Here is a 26,646-nt window from a genome sequence, read left to right on the forward strand (position 1 = left end):
TGAAAAGCAAAGCTCTTATCAAGAAGTTCACACACTAGTGGGGAACAGAATTCTGGAAACAGTGATACTAATTTGATAATGAAGAGCTGACTGTTAGTCGAGCAGGCATTGTGCTAAGTGGCCTGTCCAATAACGTTGAGAGGTAAGAACCATGCCCATTTTATTTTTCAAAAATTTTTGGCCATGCTGGGCGGCTTGTGTTCCCTGACTACTGATCGAACCCATGCCCCTTGGTGTGGAAGCACAGTCTTAACCACCGGACCTCCCAGGAAGTCCAAGAACTGTACCCATTTTATAATTTTTTTTATTTGGCTGCACTGTGTCTTCGTTGCTGCATATGGGATCTAGTTCCCCAACCAGGGATCGAACCTGGGCCCCCTGCATCAGGAGCTCAGAGTCTTAGCCACTGGACCACCAAGGAAGTCCCATATGCCCATTTTAAAAAGAGGAAACTAAGGTTCTGAGAGGTTAGGAGCTTACCCGAGGTCACACAGGCAGTGAATAGAGGGGCTGGGAAAGGAACCTGAGAGACACGTGACTCCAGGACCGCCCTCCTCGCCCCTGCAGCCGAGCTTTAGGGAGCGGAGGCCTGGAGCCGTCAAGGGAGGCTCTCAGACCTGTCAAGGATGCTACGTCTAGAGGTGTGGGGAAGCACTGGCTCCCAAGGGCAGGAGAGGCCGATGGCCTCACGGTGGACCAGACCCTCCAGTATAGGACCTAGCCAGGAGGCCGTGGAAGTGGAGCTGTGGGAGACACAAGCAGGGCCAGACTGTCAGGCTTTCGCACTTTATCCAGGACCCCGGCAGAGCCATGAGCCTTTGGATCTGTTGGTTGACATGAGTCTTGCCTAGGAGAATGCTCACGCAGGGACAGGCCAGGCTACAGAAGCTGGAAAGCTGAGAACTGGGGTGGAGCCAACAGGAAGCCACTGCAGTGGTGCAGGTGGGCAGGAGAGCCTGAACTGGACAGGGCCAGGAACCCCTTGGTCAGAATCCACCCAGTGGAGCCAGGGTCAGGTCTCACAGAGCATCTAATGCAAACCAGCCCTGGGTAGTTTGCTGGGCTGATCGTCTTGGGTCTCTCAGGATTCTGCTGTTTCTAAACCAGGCAGACCCCATGGTTCACAGGGCAGCCCAGACCACTGGCCAACAACCAATTTCGCTCTCTAGTCTGTTTCCCCTTCTGTAATACGAATGGATTTAATTCGATTGCACTTTAGGTAACTTCCTGTTCTGACATTCTGTGAATTCTTTTTATATGAGATTCCTATAGTGTCAGGCACACGAAACCTCATGGACACATTTGTAAGTTCTGTTCAAAGGCACTGACTTGCTCTTCTTTGGGACCTGTGGGCAGTGACCTTCCGTAGACTGAAACAGGGCTTCCCTGGTAGTTCAGCTGTAAAGAATCTGCCTACATCGCGGGAGACCTGGGTTCAATCCCTGGGTCAGGAAGATCCCCTGGAGAAGGGAATGGCAGACCACTCCAGCATTCTTGCCTGGAGAATTCCATGGACAGAAGAACCTGGCAGGATACATACAGTTCATAGGGTTGCAAAGAGTCGGACATGACTGAGCGACTCACACACATACTGAAGAGGTGAGTTTGGCACTGTGATGGTTTCGTGTGTGTGTTAACTTGGCTGAGCCACTGTGCCCAGATATTTGGCCAAACATTATTCTGGATGTTTCTATAAAGGTGTCTTGGGGATGAGATTAACATTTAAGTTTGTGGATTTAAAATCAGAGTAAAGTAGATTCCCCTGCATAATGTGGGTGGGCCTCATCTAATCAGTTGAAGGTTTTATTAGCCCAGAGACTGACTCCCATGCCTCCTCCCAGCAAGAAGGAATTCTGTCAGCAGACTGCCTCTGCACTGGATCTGCAACTCATCCCTGGGTCTCGAGCCAGCCAGCCTACCCTACAGATTTTGGATTTACCAAACCTCCATAATCCTGTGAACCGATTCTTAAAACAAATCAATCCCCTCCTTCTCTTTCTCTCTCTCTCTCTCTCACACACACACAGCTGGTTCTGCTCTCTGGAGAACACTAATACCTGCACTATTTATCAAAATAGCAAATGCTGGTTATAACCCATCCACATATCAGAATATGCTGTAGTCACAGAAAACGATGCAGTCTATTTATGTACTGACATGGGAAGATCTCCAAGATATATTAAGAATAATGTGTACAGTATGCAAGCAACAAAAATACTAAAAGTCCTATTGCTTACATGTGTGTGTGTGGGGAACTCTGGAAGGATAGCTAAGAAACTAACAGCAGGGTTACCTGTTGGAGGAGGGCAGTGGGGTAACCGAGTAATGGGAAACCAGGCAGAGGGGCTTTTTGCTTTACTCTTTCTACATTCTTTGATAAATGAACATATTCATTGATAAACTGACCCAGCAATTCTACATCCATATGTTGGTGGCTTAGTTGGTAAAGAATCCACCTGCAATGTGGGAGACCTGGGTTCAATCACCAGGTTGGAAGATTCCCTGGAGAAGGGAACGCTTACTCACTCCAGTATTCTGACCTAGAGAATTCCATGGACTGTATAGTCCAAGGGGTCGCAAAGAGTCGGACGAGACTGAGCAACTTTCACTTTCACGTTTACCTTATAAATACACTTCCCCTCGTGTAAAATGGTATTATATATATTAGAAAAAATATCCAGGGGATTTCCTTGGTGGTCCAGTGGCTGAGATCCTCAATCCCAATGCAGGAGACCCAGATGTGACCCCTGGTTTCAGGGAACTATCAATAGACCCCACATGCCGCAAAAGATCCTGAGTGCCACAATTAAGACCTGGCGCAGCCAAACAAGTAAAACAAAAATAAATGTTTTTTAAAAATTCAGTTGTAGCATCATTCATAAGAGAAGAATGGAAAGCACCTAAATACCCATCAGCAGGAAAGCGGTTAAATAAACCATCCATTTGTTACAAAGAATGAGGCTACTCTCTTTGTTCTGATGTGATTTCCAAATGAGGTGGGAAAGAGCAAGATGCAGGATGCTGTGTATATAGGATGCTACCATTTGTGTGGGAAGAAAAGTCAAATTCTGTGCCTATATATTTGCAAATGCATGATCACAGAATAAACTAAAGACAGGACTTCTCTACAGGGAGGGGAACTAGCTAAGTGGGAAGTGGGCAGCAGAAGGAATTACTTTACACTGTATTTTTCGAATCATGGGCATGTATTATCCATTCAGGACTTTAAAAAATTTCTGAGGCAGAGGGGAGAGGTAGGAGGAGAAGTCACATGCCAGGTTGGTACTAAAGTTATCTGAACACAAAGTATTCATCTACTCCACTTTTCATATTTTTGACCTGAGTCTCCCCTGAACTGCTCTTACAAACACCCACTTGGGACTACAGCGAATTTCATTGAAGCCCCAGGGCCCTCACTAAAACCAGGAAGATAATTTTTGAAGATGAGAGCACTAGTTCTCTGCAAGGCAAATGACTCTTTAATTCACGCACAGAGACAACCGGATGCAGACCTGTTCTTCAGAATCTTTATTCTTCAGCTAACCACCACAGAAGGTCAGCTTGAACCAAAACAAGCTGAAATAACCTCAAAAGGTCCGCCTCATTACCCACAACGGGGCAAAACCTGAAGTGAAGCCTGTTTTTTTTTTTTCAGAGCAGACCCAGCCCATACTTTTACACAGGTGTCCACTAAAGACCGATCAGCAAGGCCCCACCACCACAAACTGTAGGAACTCTGCTGGGAGCTTCCTTTGGGTCATTCATGAAATCCACCTCTTCCTTAGTCATAAACAAGCCCTTGCTGTCTTGTGGGGAAGGTCATCAGTGTTGGTATCTTGAGCAACAGACCATTTGTGTACTCTGGAGCTTTGAAGGGGAGGTGACTTGACTTACTTCCTCCCCTGCATCTGAGATGCAATCACCTTTCTGAATATCTAAACAGTGACCTGGGAGATATGTGGTGGAGGGTGCCTCATGAAGACTCTTCAGGGTCATCATGTCCGGGCTCCTTCAGTACTTAATCCTTTGTTTTTCAGAAACTTTGCACACGGGCTCCCAAGAGGCAGGCAGGCCCAGAGGAGAGGCCACAGGCCTGGGAGCCCAGCAGCCTCTCAGAGTGGGTCACCGGGAAAGAGGAGGAGGGGGTGGGGGGTGGGGGTGGAGATGCAAGGCAGGGACAGAAATCAGCTGAAACACTCCATGCTGGTTCTGACTCGCTCCATCTCGTGCAGGAAGCTGTAGAACTGAGGCAAGGTTAATTCTGGGGAGAGAAAACGCGGCTTCAGGTAAATGTTTCCAACTCCACAGAATCACCCAAGAAAATGAATTTCCACCCAGCGACTTCCTTTTTATTTTTTGACTTAATACCTCTAAGCAGTTCTGGATGGGTAATTGATCATAATAAAGAACTGAAGCCTTGAACACAGAAAGTTCTCAGCTCCATTTAAAAAAAAAAAAAAGTGGAGGGGGGATTTTAAATGGCATTAACTCCCCAACACAAAGGGATGAAAAGAGTGCCATTCAGGACAGCTGATGTGATTCCCATAGCCCCAGAGCTTCTTGCTCTTAGATATTCACCGTTCCTACCCCAAGCTTCCCTGATAGCTCAGTTTGAAAAGAATCTGCCTGCAATGCAGGAGACCCCAGTTTGATTCCTGGGTCAGAAGGCCTGCTGGAGAAGGGATAGGCTACCCACTCCAGTATTCTTGGGCGTCCCTTGTGGCTCAGCTGGTAAAGAATCCTCCTGCAATGCGGGACACCTGGGTTCGATCCCTGGGTTGGGAAGATCCCCTGGAGAAGGGAAAGGCTACCCACTCCAGTATTCTGGACTGGAGAATTCCGTGGACTGTATAGTTCAGGGGTCGCAAAGAGTCAGACACAACTGAGTGACTTTCCTACCCCACACTTTCCCTTTAGCAAAAAGTTCATTGACTATGGGGTCTCCAACTTGCTAATGGCTTATCATTTAGGAGAGCAAAGGTGGAAAAATGGAGATTCCACAGTCTAATTATGACTTTTTTTATGGAAAAATGATCAGTGGTGGGCTTCAGGAGCCTAAGGAGAAGGAAATGGCAACCCATTCCAGTATCCTTGCCTGGACAATCTCATGGACACAGGAGCCGGGTGCACTGCGGTTCATGGGGTTGCAAAGAGTCGGGCATGACTGAGCGAGTAACACACACTCAGGAGCCTAAGGACTAAAGAAAACATGGAAAAAGTGGAAGGATTCAAATGGGAATCTGGACTCACCTATGTATACATTTTCAGTTTGATTTCCTTTCTTAACCACCAACTTTAACTGAGCCAAAAAAGGAAAAAAAGAAATAAAATATTTAAATTAAAACGATGACAATTGGGCATTGAAATTCCTGAAACCTGAACTTTCACAGAAACATTAAATCATCCAGTGTCTTGAGAGTTACTTGAGAGCTGTCTAGATTGTCCAACACCAAAACTTCTAACAATTCCCATGATGACAGGAACAATCAAAACTTTGAAGAACGATATCCAGATCTTATTCATCTGAAAGTAAGCATGTTAGTAACCACATCTTTGGCTGACCACATTGCTCTGAAATACACAAGGCACTTCAGTGGAACATTGGTTTAACTGGATAGTAAAGAAACCCAAGGTAGATTTGATGGCTTAGATGGTAAAGAATCTGCCTGCAATGCAGGAGACCCAGGTTCAATCCCCAGGTGGGGAAGATCCCCTGGAGGAGGGAATGGCAACCCACTCTAGTATTCTTGCCTGGGAAATCCCAAGGATAAAGGAGCCTGGTGGGCTACAGTCCATGGGGTCGCAAAGAGTTGGACACGACTGAGTGAGTAACTGCATTAGAATATTGTAGAATGTGAGCGCTTCCCTGGTAGCTCAGAGGTTAAAGCATCTGCCTGCAATGTGGGAGACCTGGGTTCGATCTCTGGGTTGGGAAGATCTCCTGGAGAAGGAAATGGCAACCCACTCCAGTATTATTGCCTGGAGAATCCCATGGACGGAGGAGTCTGGTGGGCTACAGTCCACAGGGTCGCAAAGAGTCGGACACTACTGAGCGACTTCACTTTCACTTTTCATTGTAAAATGTAGATGTAATACTTTATAACCAAGTCAAAAATCTCCCAATTTTCAGAGATCAGAAAAAGACTTACTTGTAAAAAAATACTTCCTACTTTTTCCAGTTCGCTGCTCCCAGACGTCACTGTGACACAAAAGAAAAAAATAGTAAGTGACTGGTTGAGGACTAACTCTGAAGAGCCCAATCTTGTAAGTTTTAAAGCAGGAGCCATGTGGGGGCCAGGATGAAGACAGGAGAATGTGCTTTTCAGGAAGTGAACTCACGGACAGCCGTGGGTAGAAAGAGCTGCTGAATGTGGACAGTGACACAGGGAAGCAGCTGCTGGACCCAACAATCTTAGGGGACCAAGGATCCCGCTTCTCCACTGAAGTCATCTGAGAGCCTCTGCCACCCAACCCTGCATCATCCAAGTGACCCAGGACTGGCTCTAACTGGTTACCTCCAAATTTCCATTCCATATCTACAAGCTGGTTAATCATCAGAGTCTGACCTACGGCCCATCGAGCAAGGGTGGGGGCGTTCTGCTTCCACTGGAACAAAAGCAGAAAGCCAAAGTCATCACAATGGAAAGAAAAGAAAAAACCCTCTTTATTCCGCCCCCAATGCAACGTTTAGTCTTTACACAGACAGTGGGCAGAGTGCAGAGGCACGGGCTCGGCCTGTGTGCACAGATCCAGGTCGAGAGGGGCAGCGGGAATCTTCCTTTATTCCAAGATTTAATCCAGGTTGGAACAAAAACTGTATGATATTTATATTTAGTCAAATCAGAGGGAAAATATTAGGTGCACTAAGTAGTGTTTTCAGGCATGTATGTCATCTGCATGAAACCGAGTGAAAACTGTAAGCTGGGAAATGACATAAGATGATTGATGGTTTTTCCTTGGTCGTTTTCCATTTGTATGTTTTCAGGAAATAAAAGCAAACAATCTTAATTCACTTTGATTAAGAGGGATTCTGATACCTTTTCAGAAAAGTAGATGGCTTTCTCCTCACTGAGACCTGGAAGAGAACAGAAGGCAGACATGACCACGGGGAAGGGCCACAGGGCCTGTCACCTGAGGAACCTGGGGTGGCCACCTACCCAGAGTCATGAAGTCGGCCCGGACCTGCTCGGCTGTGAGACCCTTCTTCAAGGCACCTGGGAGAAGAGAAAAATCAGTCAGAAAGGGCAAATCAATCAATCCGCTGGCAGGAAGTATTCAATGGGCACAACTTAAGTGGCAGGGACGACAAAGGGAACGCACAGACTCAGCTCACTAGGCGTGATCTCGGTGCAGCCAGGCAGGAAGGAGATGAGGGGAACAAGGCAGCACGTTCTAGGCGGCGTTTTTTGGCAGATTCCTGAGCAGCTCCAACGGCAAAGAATCTGCCTGCAATGTGGGAGACCTGGGTTCAATCCCTGGGTCGGGAGGATCCCTGGAGAAGGGCATGGCAACCCACTCCAGGATTCTTGCCTGGAGAATTCCATGGACAGAGGAGCCTGGCGGGCTACAGTCCATGGGATCGCCAAGAGTCTGACACAACTGAGCAAATTTCACTTCACTTTAGGTGCCACACAAGCATTGGCCCCTCCAGAAAGTATAGATGAAGTTACAGACAAAAGAAAAGACTGTCTGGACTTGGGGAGGGGGTGACTCATCTGAGGAAATAAGGCCAAGACTCCTGGAGCCAAGTGGGGGAGTTCAAGGTCAGGCGGGCACAGGGGTAACAGCCCAAAGCTGCCACTGTGCCATCTGTAACCACCAAACACATGAGGCTCTTTAACTTTTTCTTTTTTGGCCTTGCCACGTGGCTTGTGGGATTTTAGTTCCCTGACCAGGGATGGAACCCAGGCCCTCGTTAGTGAAAGTGCCAAGTCCTAACCACTGGATCTCCAGGGAATTCCTTTCTTTAACTGTTAATGAACTAAAATGAAAGGAAATGTAGTGTTCTGTTCCTCAGCTGCACCAGCTGTTCCAAGTGCTCAGGAGCCACGCAGGCCCAGTGGTCACAGCACCGGTTAGGGCGGATTACAGAGCATTCTTGTCTCCACACAGGACAGCCTGCCCCAGAAGGTCAGCCCTCCGGAAGCAAACGCAGATGGACTAAGCAGTTCAGCCTCTACAGTTGCCAAGTGGCTTGCGGAGGGGCTGTCAAGCCCCTCCCCTCAGGAGCCCTGGGAAACCCCACCCTCCTACTCTTGCCCTGCACCCCCCTCCTTTGTTCCGCTCACAGGCTCCCATTTCTGAAAATAAAGTGCTCCCAGCAATCCGGGCTTCTCAACATTTAACCTGCAGGCTACAGCCTCCAGTCACCTTGAAAATTTTCCACATTTTAGTCCTTCAGAAGATGACTAATCAAAGTATAAGAAGTTGTCCACCATGGTCCAGGGAGGGCCCTGAAGTAACACCCTAAACCCGAGCCCCCACCCCCATCCCACTCCAGAAAAACAATCTGAAGGGCTGTTGTCCTCTGCAAAATCAACGGTGTCAACAAAGGGAGGAAACCTTTTATCTCCAAAATCAGACTGAGCAAGGAAGCCACAGGGAAATAAAAAAAAGGCAAGACCCCAGGAAACCTTGGCCATAAAAGCTCTCCAAGAAGGCTGTTAGTCCAGTCACTCCAATCAACTCTTGGCGTGCCGCTCCTTAGTTTATACCAGTTCAAATCCAACATTCCATCTGAAGATCCCCAAATACTCCGAGGTGGAGAATACCATTGTAACTTTTAATTTACCAGGAAATTAAAGATGAGAAAGGTTAAGCTTTGTGGGGAGAGGATTTGACAAATCCAGAGTCGACAACTGCACTGCTAAGAGCTCACCTACAGCTCTGCCCCACCCCCATACACTGAGATCTGCGAGGGAAGCTCTTTAGCAGTGTGGGCAGGAGAGACGGAAACTCAGAAACGGTACACTGATTTTGGTGTGTCCACACAAGCAGCCTGGGCGCCAAGGTAATTTTGTTAAAACTTAAGTCAGACCGTGTCTCCTCTCTGCTCAAAACCCTCGAATAGCTCCTGTTCCACTCATTGTAAATCCCGAAGTTCTCACAATGCCCTGTGGATCTGAACTTCTGCAGAACCCTCTGCTCTCTCCCTCGCTTACTCAGTTTTTCCCATTATTTACTAGGCAGGTTCCTACCTCCATGCGTTCACCCCTGCAGTTGCTCCTGCAGGAAACACGTTTCCTCAAATCGGCACATGCTCACTCCTCACTTTCCTCAGGAATGGGCTTGAATTGCACCTCCTCTGAAAGGGTCCCTGATCAATCTTCAAGTGTCCTTTTCTGCACTGGCAATTTATAACTATCCAACTTCATGCTACGTATTTATTGCCAATTTTCTCACAAAAGTCAGTTTGTTGAGAACAAGGACTTGGTTGGTTTTGCCCACTGCTGTGTCCCAAGTAACTAAAAAAAAAAGCCAGGCACTGTTCGCTTGTTGGCCCTCAATTCATTAAACACATGATGAATCAAAGAATCCGTACAACGGAATGCTATACAGCCTTTAAAAATAAGGTAGCTCCTGACCTGCCTATTTGCAAAATATAATTAAAAGAAAAGAAAAGGTATGAACAGTCTGCTTAATGTGGTCCCTTTTGCATAAATAAAGAAGGGTATATTATCTATTCTTACAGCTTTCAGAGAGAGATGAGTCGCGCAGTCGTGTCCGACTCTTTGAGACCCCATGAATCGCAGCACGCCAGGCCTCCCTGTCCATCACCAACTCCCGGAGTTCACTCAGACTTATGTCCATCAAGTCAGTGATGCCATCCAGCCATCTCATCCTCTGTTGTCCCCTTCTCCTCTTGCCCCCAATCCCTCCCAGCATCAGAGTCTTTTCCAATGAGTCAACTCTTCGCATGAGGTGGCCAAAGTACTGGAGTTTCAGCTTTAGCATCATTCCTTCCAAAGAAATCCCAGGGCTGATCTCCTTTAGAATGGACTGGTTGGATCTCCTTGCAGTCTAAGGGACTCTCAACAGTCTTCTCCAACACCACAGTTCAAAAGCACCAATTCTTTGGCACTCAGCCTTCTTCACAGTCCAACTCTCACATCCACACATGATCACTGGAAATACCATAGCCTTGACTAGATGAACCTTTGTTGGCAAAGCAATGTCTCTGCTTTTGAATATGCTATCTAGGTTGGTCATAACTTTCCTTCCAAGGAGTAGGCGTCTTTTAATTTCATGGCTGCAGTCACCATCTGCAGTGATTTTGGAGCCCAGAAAAATAAAGTCTGACACTGTTTCCACTGTTTCCCCATCTATTTGCCATGAAGTGATGGGACCGGATGCCATGATCTTCGTTTTCTGAATGTTGAGCTTTAAGCCAACTTTTTCACTCTCGACTTTCACCTTCATCAAGAGGCTTTTTAGTTCCTCTTCACTTTCTGCCATAAGGGTGGTGTCATCTGCATATCTGAGGTTATTGATATTTCTCCCGGCAATCTTGATTCCGGCTTGTGTTTCTTCTAGTCCAGCGTTTCTCATGATGTACTCTGCATATAGCTTTAATTACATGCTTATCTTATGGCTAAATTGAGAGATGTGAGGTACATTTTTGGTGAACATATCCACAAAACAGAGGATCCCTTTGAGGAAAGGGACTGGGTGGGACTTTTCTTTCTTGGTGTCATTTAAAAACATCCTAGCTGCATGTTCTTTCTTAATAGGAAGGCAGTAAAATTGTGAGTCATTTTTGTGTGCTTTCCTGTGCTTTTCTATAATTAAAAAAAAAACAACCCTCCCTCCCAGGAAAAAAGGTTAAATGTATTGCCCAGGGCCACACAGCAGGCAAGTAGCAGAGAAAGTAGCTTATGGGGCAGTTGGCCCCCCAATTCAGGCTCTTTCCATTCCAGGTCATTCTGAGATGCTGTCGGGGAGTAAGACCAGGCCACAACTGGACAGTAACTGACAACTGAGGCTACTGTGCTGCAGGGGCCGAAGCAAGCTCTCTGTCCTGATGGAACCTCACTACCTGAGGCAGGCAGGAGCCATACTTTAGAAACATACAGAGAGGGACTTCCCAGGTGGTCCAGTGGCTAAGACTCACACTCCCAATGCAGCGGCCCTGGATTCAAACCTTGGTCAGGGAACTAGATCCAACGTCTCAACTAAGAGTTTGCATGCTGCAACTACAACCCAGGGCAGCCAAATAGATGAATAAATGTTTTTTAAAAAAACAAAAAAAAACATGATCTTAAAAAAAAGAAATACACATATTTGCATCATGTTAGGCCTCAAGCCCTTAGCTTCTTTTTCAGCTTTTTCCTTTGGTGATTCCTCTGTCTTGTAAGCACAAGACAGGGCTGCAGCCTTGACCCCACGTCAGTCAGAGAAATCTGAACTCCAGGGCTGCAGTCACTAGAAGATGTCACTAGGGTAAATCTGAGAATGTCCTTTAAATACAGATAACCATCTGGGATGGTTTATAAGTCCTTGAGCTCCACTTTTCATTGGAACAGTTGCCTTAGGCAAACCCCCACTGCCATCAAATAGCGTGGGTGACAAGCAGAGGGTTTCAGGAAACGGCTGGAAAGTTAGCAAACACTACTCTTCTAGCCAAAACCTTCCTAAGTTTATTCAAAGAAGTAAGGGAAGTCCAAGGAACAGAACTAAACCTTGGTGAATCAGATGGGAGAGCATGTGAGCCCCATTCACTCAGTGATTACTGACCCTGAAGGCTCATCAGCTGAACCCACCCCTGCAAGGTTCCAGTGCAAATAGAGGTCACAGTCACTGTATACAGATGTCCTGAGACTGCCATGTGCCAGCACTGAGCTGGATGTTGGAAGGCATCAAAAACTGAACAGGCAACAGTCTCTATCCTCCTGAGGCTCACAATCTTTTGAGATATAACAATATAACATATATAATACATTATAACAATAATGTAACAAGTAGGTAAGTCCTATAGTGAAAGTGTTAGTCGCTCAGTCACGTCCGATTCTTCGCGATCCCCTGGTCTATACCTCACTGGGCTCCTCTGTCCATGGGATTCTCCAGGCAAGAATACGGGAGTGGGTTGCCATGCCCTTCTCCAGGGACTCTTCCCAACCCAGGGATCGAGCCCAGGCCTCTTGCATTGCAGTGGATTCTATTATATAGAGTATTATTCCATGTAGGGGATTACTGAAAAGTGCCACATAGGAAATAGAGCAGGGTAAGGTTGGGAACCCCCAGGGAACTTAGTCCAGCATTTGATTAAATACCATTTGTGATTATTGTTCAATGCTGATTATTCCTTTTTTGGCCCAGCCAGACAGACTCCTTTAAGTGTGGAAAGGAAGTTATTGCTTTTTTTTTAAACAAAAACAAAACCCACCAACCAGTGGAGATTTCCCTGGTGGTCCAGTGGTTAAGAATCCTCCTGCAATGCAGGGGACATGGGTTTGATCCCTGGTCAGGGAAGATTCCACATGTTGAGGAGCAAATAAGCCTGCGCACCACAAGAAAATCTGCTTGCATGATGAAACTAAGACCTGACGTAGCCAAATAAATAAGTGAATAAATAACAACCAGTTACTGGGTACCCACAAGGGCCAGATATTAAAGTAAAAACCAGCTTAAATTATATCCCTACTGCAAAGTTACCTGTAATCTTTTCTAGGTGACAACTCATGATAATGACTATCAATACTAACAGCACTGTAGCTACTACCACTTACTATTGAAGCAAGCACTTTACATTTATTATCTTTCTCCATATTTTAAAAAGAAATTCTTTAAAAATTATTTTTATTTTTTTGGCTGCACTGCATGGCTTGTGGGATCTTAGCTCCCTGACCACAGACTGAACGGGACCCCTGTGCTGAAAGTGCCAAATTTAACCTTGGATCGCCATCTTTCTCCACTCTTGAAACAAAGTATGAGCTACTAGTATTAATTAGCTCCATTTTATTCCTGAAGAAACTGATTCTCAGAGTGGTTACCCGACTTGGCTCAAGGTCTCAGAGCTGTGAAGTAAGCATACAAGGGCCGTGCAGGAACCAAATGCAAGGTGGGGCCTTATCTGGATCTTAATGAGAACACTTACAAACAAAATGGATGAGACAATGGGGAAGTTTGAACTCTGACTTTGTAGTTTAATTTTAGATATGATCATTGCATAGTGGTTTGATAAGGAAGAGAAAGTCCTTTATGTTTTAGAGATATATAACTAGGAATTGAATGAAATGATATGATGTCTGAGATTTGTTTAAAAATAATCCAGTTTGGAGAGCAATGAGTTGAAGTAGGTGGGGCACAGGTGAAGCAATCTGGACATGAGTTGATAAAGGTTGAAATCAAGTTTTTTTTTTTTTAAGAGAACAATTCTTCATGGACTTATTTTTATTTATTTATTTTAGTTGTGCTGGGTCTTTGTTGCTGTGAGGGCTTTTCTCTAGTTGCAGCAAGCAGGGAATACTCTTTCTAGTTGCAGTGCTTGGGCTTCTCATTGCGGTGGCTTCTCTTGCTGCAGAGCATGCGCTCTAAGGCACATGGCTTCAGTAGTTGTGGCACATGAGCTCAGTAGCAGCAGTTACCAGGTTCTAAAGCCCAGGCTCAATAGTGATGGGCACAGGCTTAGTTGCTCCGCTGCATGTGGGATCTTCCCAAACCAGGAATCGAACCCATGTCTCCTGCATTGTCAGGTGGATTCTTTACCATTGAGCCACGAGGGAAGCCCTCAGGAGCTTTTAAGAATTACATACTTAATAGTAAAAGAAAAATATTAAATAAAAAACAACAAACCCACAAGCTTTGAGCTAATCAAGGAGGGTGCAGCAACAGCTTTTCGTCTATAAGATCTAAAGCAAGTCACTTCCCCTCTCTGGGCTCTGTTTCTTTATCTCCAAGACAAAGATCAGACTAGATCAGCGCTTTACAAAGCTTTTACTTAACCCTCCCCCTGTGCACTTACTCCTGCCCCCAAAAAGAAGAGTTCCAGGGTTAACTGTTTCGCAGATACTGGTTAAGCAGGTCAACCAGTTTACTGCAGGGCTTTTCAGAGACTGAGGTATGTTAATGTGTGTGTGAATCTCCAAGATTCCAAGGCTGGGAGGTGCAGGGACAGAACTTTATGACCCTGCCTGGCCACTGAAGTCTTTTCTGGATGAAAACACCAATTTGGGGAAGACTGATCTAGAAGGTCTTTGGGGTCCCTTGAACTCCAACAAGCCATACCAGGATGAAGGAAGGATAAGGCAATGAGGGCACTTTCAGACTAGACAGGGGAAGGCCTTGATGGCCAAGTTAAGGACTACAGAGTCCATTAGGCAAAGTAAACAGTTGAGAGGAGCAGCAGGGTCCAAGTCGTTCTGTGTTCCAGGGCAAACTAGAATCTGGATGGGAGAACAGAAGTGGAGAGGCTGCTGCCATAACAAGGCATGAAGGGCTGGGAATTTGTTCTGGGATGGCAGCCTTTGGGACTGAAAAGATAATCCCTCATCAGGCCAAGGGATGAGGAAGAGGCCAAGAGACTTACAAGCTACCTCAGATGATTAGCAGATGCTCTGGAAGAAATGCAGAACTCTTGAACTCTGTAGGAAGGGAAAAGTCAGATTGCATGAGAACAAAAAAAAAGAGTAAAACAAACAGAAATTGTTGAGAGCTACTGAGGAGTTCAGCAAACCTGAGACTTCAACTCTAGAACTTGAAAAGCTTGAAAAGCTTTGAGGCATGACATCACCAATTGGAAGGACATGAGTTTGAGCAAGCTCCAGGAGTTGGTGATGGACAAGGAAGTCTGGTGTGCTGCAGTCCATGGGGTTGCAAAGAGTTGGACGTGACTGCCTAAATGAACCGAACTGAACTGAATTAAACAATCAAGAGAATTCATATCCTCTCCATTGAGGGAAGGGGTGTTTTATCTGATGATTTGACATCGAGGCACATAAGAGAAACTAACTGAACTATCAATAAACAATGTAGGGCTTTCCTGGTGGCTCAGTGGTAAAGAATTTGCCTGTCAGTGCAGGAGACACCAGTTTCATCCCTGGTCCGGGAAGATCCCACATGCTGTGGAGCAACTAAGCCTGTGAGCCACAACTATTAAGCCTGTGCTCTAGAGCCGGGAACCATAGCTACTTAGCCTGGGTGCTGAAACTACTGAAGCCTGTGCGCCTTGAGCCTGTGCTCCAAAACCACAGAAGCCACGACAGTGAGAAACCCTTATGCCACAAGTAGGGGGTAGCCCCTGCTCACCCCAACTAGAGAAAACTTATACAGCAATGAAGATGCAGCACAGCCAAGAATAAATAAACAAACCATGTAAAGTTCAGCAGGCATGGTATTTGGATGCTGAACATCCAAAAAGCATGGTATATCCATGCTTTATGGATACTAACTCATTTATTCCTAAAGCATCACCATAAACTGCTCTTACTACTCCGTTTTTCAGATAGAAACTGAGGCCCCAAGAGGCTGATTTGTCCAAGGCCAAATAGCTACCTAAAGTGATATGCCCAAGACTCAAATCCAGGTGAGCTTGCAAAGCCCGTCCCTGGAACTCAGCACACCTGTGTTCTCTGGACCTACAGAAAACGGTCTGCTATAAACACTGCTCATCAATCCTGCTTGAAGAATATACACCCAACATCCCCTGGGAGGGTCACAGGATCTCCCAAGTTCAGCTCGAGTCACCCAGCATGAATCAAAAGCTCTTGTTCTATGTCATCATTTCACTTGTAACTGTGGCTTAGGAAAGTAGTACAGACCCGCCCAGGACTTCAAGGAACTATCTGTTAGGACCACGAGATAGATACATACAAAACAGCATGATCAACAGAAGACTAAATCATTATGCTCCAAAAAGGGCTGCAGATAAAAGAACCTATCTCAGTTGCGGAGCGGAAGGGGAGGTCACCATGGATTGAGATGGTTTGGGAAGACACTCTGCAGAGGTAGTACTGGGGCTAGAGCGCAGGACTGAGCAGAACTAAGGCAGTCTGGCAGGACTGAATGGGGGCAGGGTGCAGAGATGACAAAGACCGGGAAGAACGGAGGCAGGGACGACAGACAGAGGTCTCCTGAAAAATCAGTGCCCACAATAGCTCCCAGGTTTCCTCATTCCCACAGGTGTAGGCTGGACAATGAGAATAAAGAGGATAAAAACTCCTGGTTCTATAAGCTGGACACCTGTCCTACAGAAATGCTCACACACACTAAATACACAGATTTCCTAAGGATGTTCACTGTGGTACGGTACACTTTCTAAGAGTGAAGGATCAGAACTAAAATGTCCAGCAACAGGAAATGGATTAAGTAAAAGAAGATTAATTCAGTTCAAAGTCCACTGCAATTACCAGAAGAATGAAGCTGATGTGGGGAAATCTTCATGATGTACTAGGTATGGAAAAATGCAAGCCACAGAGCAATTCTGTGGTTTATTGCCACTGATGAAAAACAAAACGATATGAATGTATATGGCTCTGTCTGTCGGTGTACATAAAAATAGAAAAGGATACATGCCAAAATTATACCACGATTATTTCTAGAGACAAGAGTCGGATGAGGGTTAAAAAAGAAATTTCCCTTTTGACTGTCCAGAGCTCTGCAGTTTTAAGTTTGCAATGAAAATTAATTCTTGTGTTAAGTGAAAGTGAAAGTCGCTCAGTTGTGTCTGACTCTTTGTGACTCTCTGTCCATGGAATTCTCCAGGCCAGAATACCGGAGTGGGTAGCCTTTCCCTCCTCCAGGGGATCTTCCCAACCTAGGGATCGAACCCAGGTCTCCAACATTGCAGGCGGATTCTTCACCATCAGAGCCACCAGGGAAGACTGCAATTCTCATCCAGCCTTGTGGTTCTGATGCTTTTAACCCGCCATGAGAGCAAAGAAGGCAAGAATCTCACAAACAGAGGATCATAAAATTCCACAGCTGGAAACCTCAGGGATCTTCTGATTCACACCCCAAACCCTTAGGAGCACAAGACAGGGCAAAGAAAAGGATCTGCATGAAGAATATACCAGAAGGTACAAACAAATCATGTTCCCAACTTTTAATGCATCATTAGGCTGAGATATTGGGAAGATCAGCTTATTACTAATTTTTAAAATATGCAAACTGGAGATACTGTTACTCCTCAGCCCAGTCGACATTTATTCATTCTTTAAGCCTGGGCTCAAATGTCACCTCTCTTTAAATAAAATTAACTTTTAATTAAGTTGCCAAATTAATTCTAGCAACTTTTAAGACAATATTTAGCTAAAAATAAACAAGTAAACTCCCACCTCATGCGAAGAATTGACTCACTGGAAAAGACTCTGATGCTAGGAGGGACTGGGGGCAGGAGGAAAAGCGGATGACAGAGGATGAGATGGCTGGATGGCATCACCGACTCGATGGACGTGAGTTTGAGTGAACTCTGGGAGATGGTGATGGACAGGGAGGCCTGGCGAGCTGCGATTCATGGGGTCGCAAAGAGTTGGACACGACTGAGCGACTGAACTGAACTGAAACAAGTAAGATAACCTGCTGTCTTATCACCCAGACAGAGCCACAGTTAACTTTTTTTTTTTTTACACAAAAATAGGACTGTGGCAGACAGAACTAAACAGAATATTGTGAAAGGTTTTCCATATCATTACATTTTTCTTAACATGTTAAAAAATTAATATTAATACATAACATGAAAAATAAGAACCTTTTGCGGAGAAACTGTGCTAAGCATTTTATTTCAGTTCAGTTCAGTTGCTCAGTCATGTCCGACTCTTTGCAACCCATGGACTGCAGCATGCCAGGCTTCCCTGTCCATCACCAACTCCTGGCACTTGCTCAAACTCAGGTCTATAGAGTCGATGGACATTTATTTATTAATATTTATTCAGTATTTTATTTACATTATCTTAATTAATCTTCAAAACCACCCCCCACACACACCAAAACAAGCTTAGATGGGAGTGGAACAACTGCTGGGGGAGGGTTATTGCTAGGGATTGAAAGAGACTGGGTACCAAAGCCACACTACTTATCAAGAGTCAGACTGGGATTCACACCTGGTTCCTACTAACTCAGACTGAATTCTTGATCACTACCATGCGTGTGTACTACGTCGCTTCAGTCGTGTCCAACTCTTTGTGACCCTATGGACTACAGCCCACCACGCTCCTCTGTCCATGGGATTCTCCAGGCAAGAAGACTGGAGTGGGCTGCCATGTCCTCCTTCAGAGAATCTTCCCAACCCAGGGGTTAAACCTACATCTCTTACATCTCCTGCACTGACTGGCAGGTTCTTTACTACAAGCACCACCACCATACTCCTCTGCAAAACTGGATCACAGCACATCACAACAATTTTCAACAGCTGGGTAACTGGATTGCTTCTAATTTTTCTGTGATAAACAGTGTTACGACAGACAACCCTGAAGCTCAAGCTTTGTGATCACCTCCCTCCTGGCTAGAATCTTTCCCTGACTGCTCTAAAGCAAACCCTGCTTCTCAAACCATCTGCATCAAAAGACCTATTTTTAAAATTTTCAATCTACCATGGACTGATACTTTTGTACAATACAATGAAAATTAATTCCTAGAAATATGAAATGAAAAAAAGCTTACAAAATATAAGCCCCAAATAACTCTTAGTGAAATGTGAATACACATCACAGATTAGATAAAAGTGTTAAATCAGTATAAACTTCCTGCTTTTGATAACTGTGCTGCAGTTGTGAAAGAAAATGTTTTTGTTCTTACAAAATATGTACTAAAGTCTTAGCAAGGATAAGGGTGAGGATAACTGAGCTAAAGGCTCATCCAATAACTGGATCAAAAAATTTTTTTAATTTAGATAAATTTCTATGCTATGATTACCCTAATAAATCATTAAAAGATTGTGAGACTCTCATTAGTTCAGGTTTTTGTTGAGCTCCAGGCATGCTACCCTGCTAGAAAAAAATTTATGTATCCAAAACTGGGCACAAAACATGTACTGATTAATGTTTAGATCTAGGGGAAAAAAAAAAAGCTCCAAATGGTTACAATGGTCAATTATATGTTACATATATTCTACCACATTAAAAAAATGCAAGTCCCATTTTTTAAAATTAGTAGATTCAAGAAACTTTGTCAAGGGACTGCCCCTGATGGTTCAGTGGTTAAGAATCTGCCTTGCAATGCAGGGGACCGAGGGTTCCATCCTCTGTCGGGGAACTAAGATCCCAGGTGCCACATAGCAACTAAGCCTGTGCACCACAGCTAATGAGTCTGTGCCGAAACGAAGATCCTGCATGCCGCAGCTCGGACCCAAGGCAGCCAAATAAATAAATATAAATAAATAAATATTTTAAAAAGAGAGAAACTTTGTCAAGTTGCTATAAAAGTTTATAAACCCTTAGTCTCAATCTTGTACCTACCATGTAGAGGAAAGGTAAGTCTGGGGAACGAAGTGGGGATGCAGACTGCAATTATGCTCTCCCACGGCTGTCTGTTCACCTGGCTTCCCTGCCTTGACTGCAGTCCCGCCCATGTCTGGTTCCCTACCAAGCGCTCTGGCTCAGTGCCCAGAGCACGCCTGCCAACTCGGTGGATTGAGGGAATGTTCAAACAATGTCTCTGGCCTCGGCTGCTGGGAGGGGCTACTCACCATTTGGAACCAGGAGGAGGCTCTTCACGATGCTTCTCAGGGGGCCAAGACTGATCTGGTTGGTGGCAGCAAATTCAGAGAGCTGAGCCAGAAACCTTTCCACCTGCAGATGGGGGACAGCACAAACCAGGCCTTCACTTCAAGCACCTCAGGACCGCAGACCCACCCTTGGGAACTCTCCTTATCACAAGATACTTCACCTCTTTTGGCTCAGTTAGGAAGTGGAAGAGCACTTCAGTCAGGGCTGAGAATTGCTGTGAAGAGAAGAACACAGAACATCAGAAAACTCTACTCCCGGATCAGTGTTTCCCCATTCCATCCAACTACAGCCCCTTAAGAGAGAAGAGGGGGCTTCCATGGTGGCTCAGTGGAAAAGAGTCTGCCTGAAAATGATCCTTGAACTGAGAAGATTCCACATGCCATGGAGCAACCAAGCCCATGCACAACTACTGAGCCTGTGCTCTAGAGTCCAGGAGCCAAATACTGAGCCTACGTGCTGCAACTACTGAAGCCCTCTCAAGAACAAGAGAAGCCACCATAATGAGAAGCCTGCAAACTGCAGCTAGAGAATGCAGCCACTGTTCATCACAACTAGGGAAAAGCCTGCTTGGCAACAAAGACTCAGCAAAGCCAAATAAAAAAATAAACAATTTATCTTTTTTTAAAAAAGAGAGAAGTGAAGAGAACATAGATGTTGATATCAGTTTTGATTATCTTAGAGTTACAAACATTTGTAATTTGAAAAGATAGAAGCACATTAATGCTCTGTTGCAGAGGGAGAGAGTGGGAAGATCTGGGAGAATGGCATTGAAACATGTATAATATCATGTATGAAACGAGTTGCCAGTCCAGGTTCGATGCATGGTACTGGATGCTTGGGGCTAGTGCATTGGGACAACCCAGAGGGATGGTATGGGGAGGGAGGAGGGAGGAGGGTTCAGGATGGGGAACACATGTATACCTGTGGCGGATTCTTTTTGATATTTGGCAAAACTAATACAATTTGTAAAGTTTAAAAATAAAATAAAATTAAAAAAAAAAGAAGCACATTAATGTTCACTGCAGCACTATGCACAATAGCTGAGATAATGAGGCAACCTAGGTGTCTATCAATAGATAAGTGGATAAAGATATGCTCCATACATACAATGGAATATCACTCAGCCATGAAAAGAATGAAATCTTGCCATTGGCAGCAACATGGATGGATCTAGAGGGTATTATGCTAAGTGAAGTAAGCCAGAGAAAGACAAATGCCATATGATCTCATACATAGAATCTGAAAAACCAAATAAAACAAAAATAGACTCACAGATACAGAAGGGAGAGGGGTGGGGTATGAAACAGGCTAAGGGGATTAAGAGGTTTGTACATTAGCCATAGGGATGTAATACACAGCATGAGGAATGTGGTCGATAATACTGTAAAAAGTTAGCATAGTGACAGATGGTTACTAGACTTAGCATGGCGATCATTTCATAATGTATGCAATGTCAAGTCACTACGTAGTTCACCTGACACTAACATGGTCTATGTCAACTATATTTCAGTAAAAAAGAAAAAAAAAACCAGTTACAAATACTCACAATACCCACCACCAGTGTCCATCTAACTATACCTACCACTCGATTGTCTAAAAAACTCATATTTTGTTGGGATGCTTACAAGATACATATTGAGAGACTGACTGTGTGCACACATGTTCACACATAAATCTTAAGGGGTCAAATACCTTCTAACACCTCCCCCAAAATAAGATCTAAAAAAAATCACTGAAATAGTGTTTTTTTTTTTCCTTCCCTTTGTTTTGTAAGGCCCAGGTGGCTCAAGTGGTAAAGAATCCACCTTTTATACAGGAGACATTAAGAGATGTGGGTTTGATCCCTGGGTCAAGAAGATTCCCTGGAGGAGGAAATGGCAACCCACTCCAATATTCTTGCCTGGGAAATCCTGTGGACAGAGAAGCCTGTCAAGCTACAGTCCATGGGGTCACAAAGAGTCAGACACGTCTGAGTGACTAAGCACGCACATACTCGCTCTTTTTGCTTATACTTTCACATATTTATTATTCAAACATAAATCAACCCAAATAATATAATTTTTCCCATTTTCACTCTCATAAATGGTAACATACTATATGAACTTTTTCTCTACCTTACTTTTTTTTGAGGGGGGCACTGCATGTGGCATGTGGGATGTTAGTTCTCTGACTAGGGATTGAAGGTGAGCCCCATGCACTGGAAGCATGGAGTCTTAACTACTGGTACCGCCAGGGAAGAGGGAAGTAAGTCCCTCTACCTTGTTTTGAAAGCAGTTACTTCTGTGTGGCAAGATTTTAGGTGATTTTTATTTTCTTCTGTGTTGTCTATCCATATTTTCTGGGTTTCTCTTCCCCACAATAAACATCTTGTTGAATATGTGACAGAATAGCAAATTTTAACACGTTATTGTACATCATCTTAGTGATAGTCATTCAGTCGTGTCTGAGTCTTTGTGATTCCATGGACTGTAGCCAGCCAGGCTCCTCTGTCTATGGAACTCTCCAGGCAAGAAGACTGGAGTGGGTTGCCAGTCACTTTTTCTTTTGTGCATGTGAACCTCTTTATCAGTACTATATTACTAAGAACTGAGTATCTGTGTGCCCCAAAATTCATAGGTTGAAGTCCTAACCCCAATACTACTGTATTTGAAGAAAGTGCCTGTGAAGAGGTGACAAGGTTAAAGAGGTCATAATGGTGGGGCCCTAATCTGATAGGGCCGGTGCCCTTGTAAGCACCAGGAAGTTCTGAGGAAGTCACCCTAGAGCTCTTTCTGTGAGGCCCACGTTATGAAGACACCGCGTGAAGAAGGCAAGCCAGGAAGAGAGCTTTCACTAGGAAATGAATCTGTGGGTACCCTAATCTTGGACTTCCAGCCTCTGGAACTATGAGGAATAATTTCTGTTGTCCAAGCCACCCAGTGGGTGGCACTCGCACAGACTGAGACATTTATCATTATTTTCCAGTGTTCTCTCCTGATGGACACGGTGTGTGTGGCACAGTGAAGGAAACCAAGACACAAGAGTTTAAAAGACCCAGATGTGAAACACTGTTCTTCTGATCATCCAGGTGACCCTGGGCAAGTCACTTAGCCTCACTGTGTCTCAGTCACCATCAGAAAGACAGAGGTAATAATACATAGCTTCCAGAACAGTACTAATCAGCTCATACAAAGCCTCCAGTAGTGTCAGACTAGAAGCTCAACAAGCCTCTAGTATGTATGTATGTATGTGTAGCAGTTACCACAGCCACAGTTAAAGTCACTATGCCATTAGATCCACCTTTAACATTTAGACAAAAAAGACAACAGGCACATATTGCGGCTCAAAGCCCCCAAAACTGTACATATGACTGTCAAATGCATTTGCCCCTTTTTCCATGACACATAAACTTTACACAAACCCCTGGCAAGGTTCTGGATTATTTTATTCTAAAATGTGTTCTGTTTTAAAATATAAGACTAGTCTTTGGAAATGTAAAAGTAATATACATGCAAGGTTTTTAAAAAGACCCACCCAGCTAGCATAAAAGAATATAAAATAAAACATCTCACTCTCTCCCTGCCCCCTCCCACCTCAGTCCCACTACCCATAGGTAATTATGCGAACACCTCTGTGGCCTTCCCATCATTTCATTTTTCTTTAGTTTCTTTTAAATAGAAATGGGATCATACTGAATCCACTCCCTGCACCTCACCTTTTTTCCCACTCAGTTACACTTTAGAGATCAATCATGTCAGCAGATATAAATCCACCCAGGTCTTTTAATAACCGCATGGCATTCAACAGTTAAGACAGCATAATTTAGCTCCCTAGAAATGAACATTAGTGTGTGTATGTGTTGATCTTATGTTAATGATGCTGAGACGAATATCCTCCCACATACTTCTTTATGAAATATGTATGTGTATGTCTATAAGATGTATTCTTAAAATGTATTCTAGGTGAAAGGATACGCTTTTAAAAAAATTGTTTTTTTTGGCCATGCAATGCCATATGGCAGGTGAAATCTTAGTTCCCCCATCAGGGATCAAACCTGTGCCCACTGCAGTGGAAGCACAGAGTCTTAACCACTGGACTGCTGGGGAAGTCCTATATACATTTTAAAAACTGAGGTATAGTTGATGTAAAATATTATGTAAGTTTCAAGTATACAACACAGTAATTGCTAACTTTTAAAGGTCATATCCATTTACAGTTATTATAAAATATTGGCTATATTCCCTGTATTGTACATTATATCCCTATAATTATTGTTGTTGTTTAGTTGCTAATTCGTGTCTGACTCTTTTGCAACCCCATAGACTAGCCAGCCAGGCTGCTCTGTTCATGGGATTTTCCATGCAAGAATACTGGAGTGGTTTGCCGTTTTCTTCTCTGGGGGATTCTCCCAACCCAGGGATCGAACCCGTATATCCTGGATTAGCAGGCAGATTCTTTACCACTGAGCCAAGAGAGAAGCCCATCCTAACAATAGCTTATTTATTTTTTACATAATAGTTTGTGTCTCTTAACCTTCTATCCCTATCTCCCCTCCCCACTCCCCTCTGGAAACCACTAGTTTATTCTCTAAGATATGTGAATTTTAAATTCTGAGAAAATGTTGCCAAATTGCCTTGTAGAGAAGTTGCACGGATCTACACTCCCACCAGCTAATGGTATCTTAGAGTCTCTGCTTTCCCAGAACCCCATGGATATTCCACAGAAACACTCTAGCCTTGCTGGTCCAGGGTTTTTCTTTCTGCGATATTTATGACATTGGGCATCAGTCTTGCACAAATGTTGACAGAGTGAAAACAGAATAGTCAAGACTAGCTTCAGAATGGGTCCTCAAACAGTTTTCCTCTATTCTTTTAATTTTTTTTTTGCTACAGATCTGTGGAACTGTCACATCTTTGGCCAACCATGTTTCCTATGCCACTAGGGCCTTAAAAAAAAACAGGGTGGCTGAGAGGGCCTCCAGCTGCTCTTTCATTTCCAGGCCTCGGCCTAACACTCAGGATGGAGCTCCTTGTGCGTTCTCATCCCTGCCTTCCCTCCCATGAACAGCCTCAAGCTACTCTGATCTGTAGGCTGTTATCAACCCCCACCCCTATCTCCACTTTTTCAAACCCTCCTTATCCTTCAAAGCCCTGCCCAGATACCAGGACTCTCCCAACAAGAAAGGGACCTATCCAGATTCTTAACTTCTGAGGCTCCCTCTTGGAACCTCACCTGGGGGCACTTAGAATTTTCTATCTTGATAAGGAGCACAGACCTGTCTTAACAGAGAAGGTTTCTCCTCCACCTTCTTAGGGTCACAGAACCTTAATTACTGTAAGTGCAGAGTTAAGTATCTGTTGAACAAATCTTCCCTAAACACTTTCCCCATTCTTTGCCTTTGTACCTGCATAGCTCTCTCTCCCTGGAATGCTTACCTGCTCATGACTAGCCATGAAATCAAAATCTTAACGAATTCTCACCAGTTAAACATATGAAAAGATGCCCAAGATTATTCCAGATGAGAAATGCAAATCAGCAGAACAAGGAGATACCATTTTTCATTTGTCAGATCTTCAAAACTAATTGTCTGATGGCAGCAGGGTTGGAAAGTAACAGACGTGACTGCACACTGTTGAGGAGATAAACTGGGGCAAACTTTCTGGATTACAATTTGGCAATCCATGTCTAATTTTTCAAACGATCAAACCCTTTGACCTGGTAATTCCACTCACGAAGCATACCCTTCAGAGATGTCCCCAAAAGTAAACCCAGACATAAACAAGGCAGTTTGTTGACAGCAACAAACAAAAATAAAAAACTGAAAGCAACTGAAGTGTCTATTAACAGGGGACTAGATTATGCTATATCCATTTTAAGGAATATCACAAAATGCCTTTACTGTCAAAAAAAAAAAGTTTTTAAACTTTTTTTACCCATAAATGTGATGGCAGATGCAGATTTATTTCTATAAAGACATATGAGAAACTATTAAAATGATGATTTCTGGAGACAAGAGAAATAGGTATTTTTATTTTAACTTTGTATCTTTCACTACTGTCTGAATTTTCTAAACTTGTATGCTGCTAAGTGAGAGACTGTTGACCATTTGTTTCCTTCTTTATATTTTTTCTGAATTTCCTCTGATAACCATGCTAAAAATGATTCTTTTAATCCTACCTACTCTCAAGGCTCCATGTTACCTAGAACTGATCACAGCATCACAGAAAACATGCAGATTCACATAATAATGTACTGTGTCACCATTTTCTGACCTGCCGCAGTAGATCACAACTTCCCTAGCACAACAGGCCTCATTCATCAAGACTTTGTAAACTTTACTGGGTTTAGCGGCTATTTATGATTATACAGTGGAAGTGAGAAATAGATTTAAGGGCCTAGATCTGATAGATAGACTGCCTGATGAACTATGGAATGAGGTTCGTGACACCGTACAGGAGACAGGGATCAAGACCATCCCTGTGGAAAGGAAATGCAAAAAAGCAAAATGGCTATCTGGGGAGACCTTACAAATAGCTGTGAAAAGAAGAGAAGCAAAAAGCAAAGGAGAAAAGGAAAGATATAAGCATCTGAATGCAGAGTTCCAAAGAATAGCAAGAAGAGATAAGAAAACCTTCTTCAGCGATCAATGCAAAGAAATAGAGGAAAACAACAGAATGGGAAAGACTAGGGATCTCTTCAAGAAAATTAGAGATACCAAGGGAACATTTCATGCAAAAATGGGCTCGATAAAGGATAGAAATGGTGTGGACCTAACAGAAGCAGAAGATATTAAGAAGAGATGGCAAGAATACACAGAAGAACTGTACAAAAAAAGATCTTCACGACCCAGATAATCATGATGGTGTGATCACTGATCTAGAGCCAGACATGCTGGAATGTGAAGTCAAGTGGGCCTTAGAAAGCATCACTACGAACAAAGGTAGTGCAGGTGATGGAATTCCAGTTGAGCTATTTCAAATTCTGGAAGATGATGCTGTGAAACTGCTGC

The 26,646-nt window shown here is 44.1% G+C and overlaps 1 protein-coding gene across 5 annotated transcripts in view; it reads right to left on the minus strand.

Annotated features, from left to right (window-relative positions):
• Nucleotides 1–3,513: 3,513 nt before the first annotated feature.
• COMMD7 (COMM domain containing 7) overlaps nt 3,514–26,646 on the minus strand; it is a 28,242-nt gene continuing 5,109 nt past the window's right edge. Inside the window, exons 2-9 of one of the 5 annotated variants that reach the window (XR_011570184.1) lie at nt 19,819–19,872; nt 19,619–19,721; nt 7,158–7,214; nt 7,038–7,075; nt 6,516–6,606; nt 6,171–6,199; nt 5,096–5,198; nt 3,514–4,261 (exon numbers count right to left, since the gene is read on the minus strand). Coding sequence is in view for 3 of the 5 variants with exons in the window: in XM_070801492.1 (XP_070657593.1) it covers nt 4,185–4,261; nt 5,251–5,299; nt 6,150–6,199; nt 6,516–6,606; nt 7,038–7,075; nt 7,158–7,214; nt 19,619–19,721; nt 19,819–19,872 (519 nt within the window). In the remaining 2 variants the exon portion in view is untranslated. Of the gene's footprint in view, nt 4,262–5,095; nt 5,199–5,250; nt 5,300–6,149; nt 6,200–6,515; nt 6,607–7,037; nt 7,076–7,157; nt 7,215–19,618; nt 19,722–19,818; nt 19,873–26,646 lie in introns of all 5 variants that reach the window. The other 4 variants (XR_011570183.1, XM_070801492.1, XM_070801494.1 and 1 more) reach the window with 4 other exon arrangements.

The sequence above is a fragment of the Bos indicus genome, chromosome 13 (genome assembly GCF_029378745.1).
Source record: "Bos indicus isolate NIAB-ARS_2022 breed Sahiwal x Tharparkar chromosome 13, NIAB-ARS_B.indTharparkar_mat_pri_1.0, whole genome shotgun sequence".
NCBI classification, from domain to species: Eukaryota; Metazoa; Chordata; class Mammalia; order Artiodactyla; family Bovidae; genus Bos; species Bos indicus.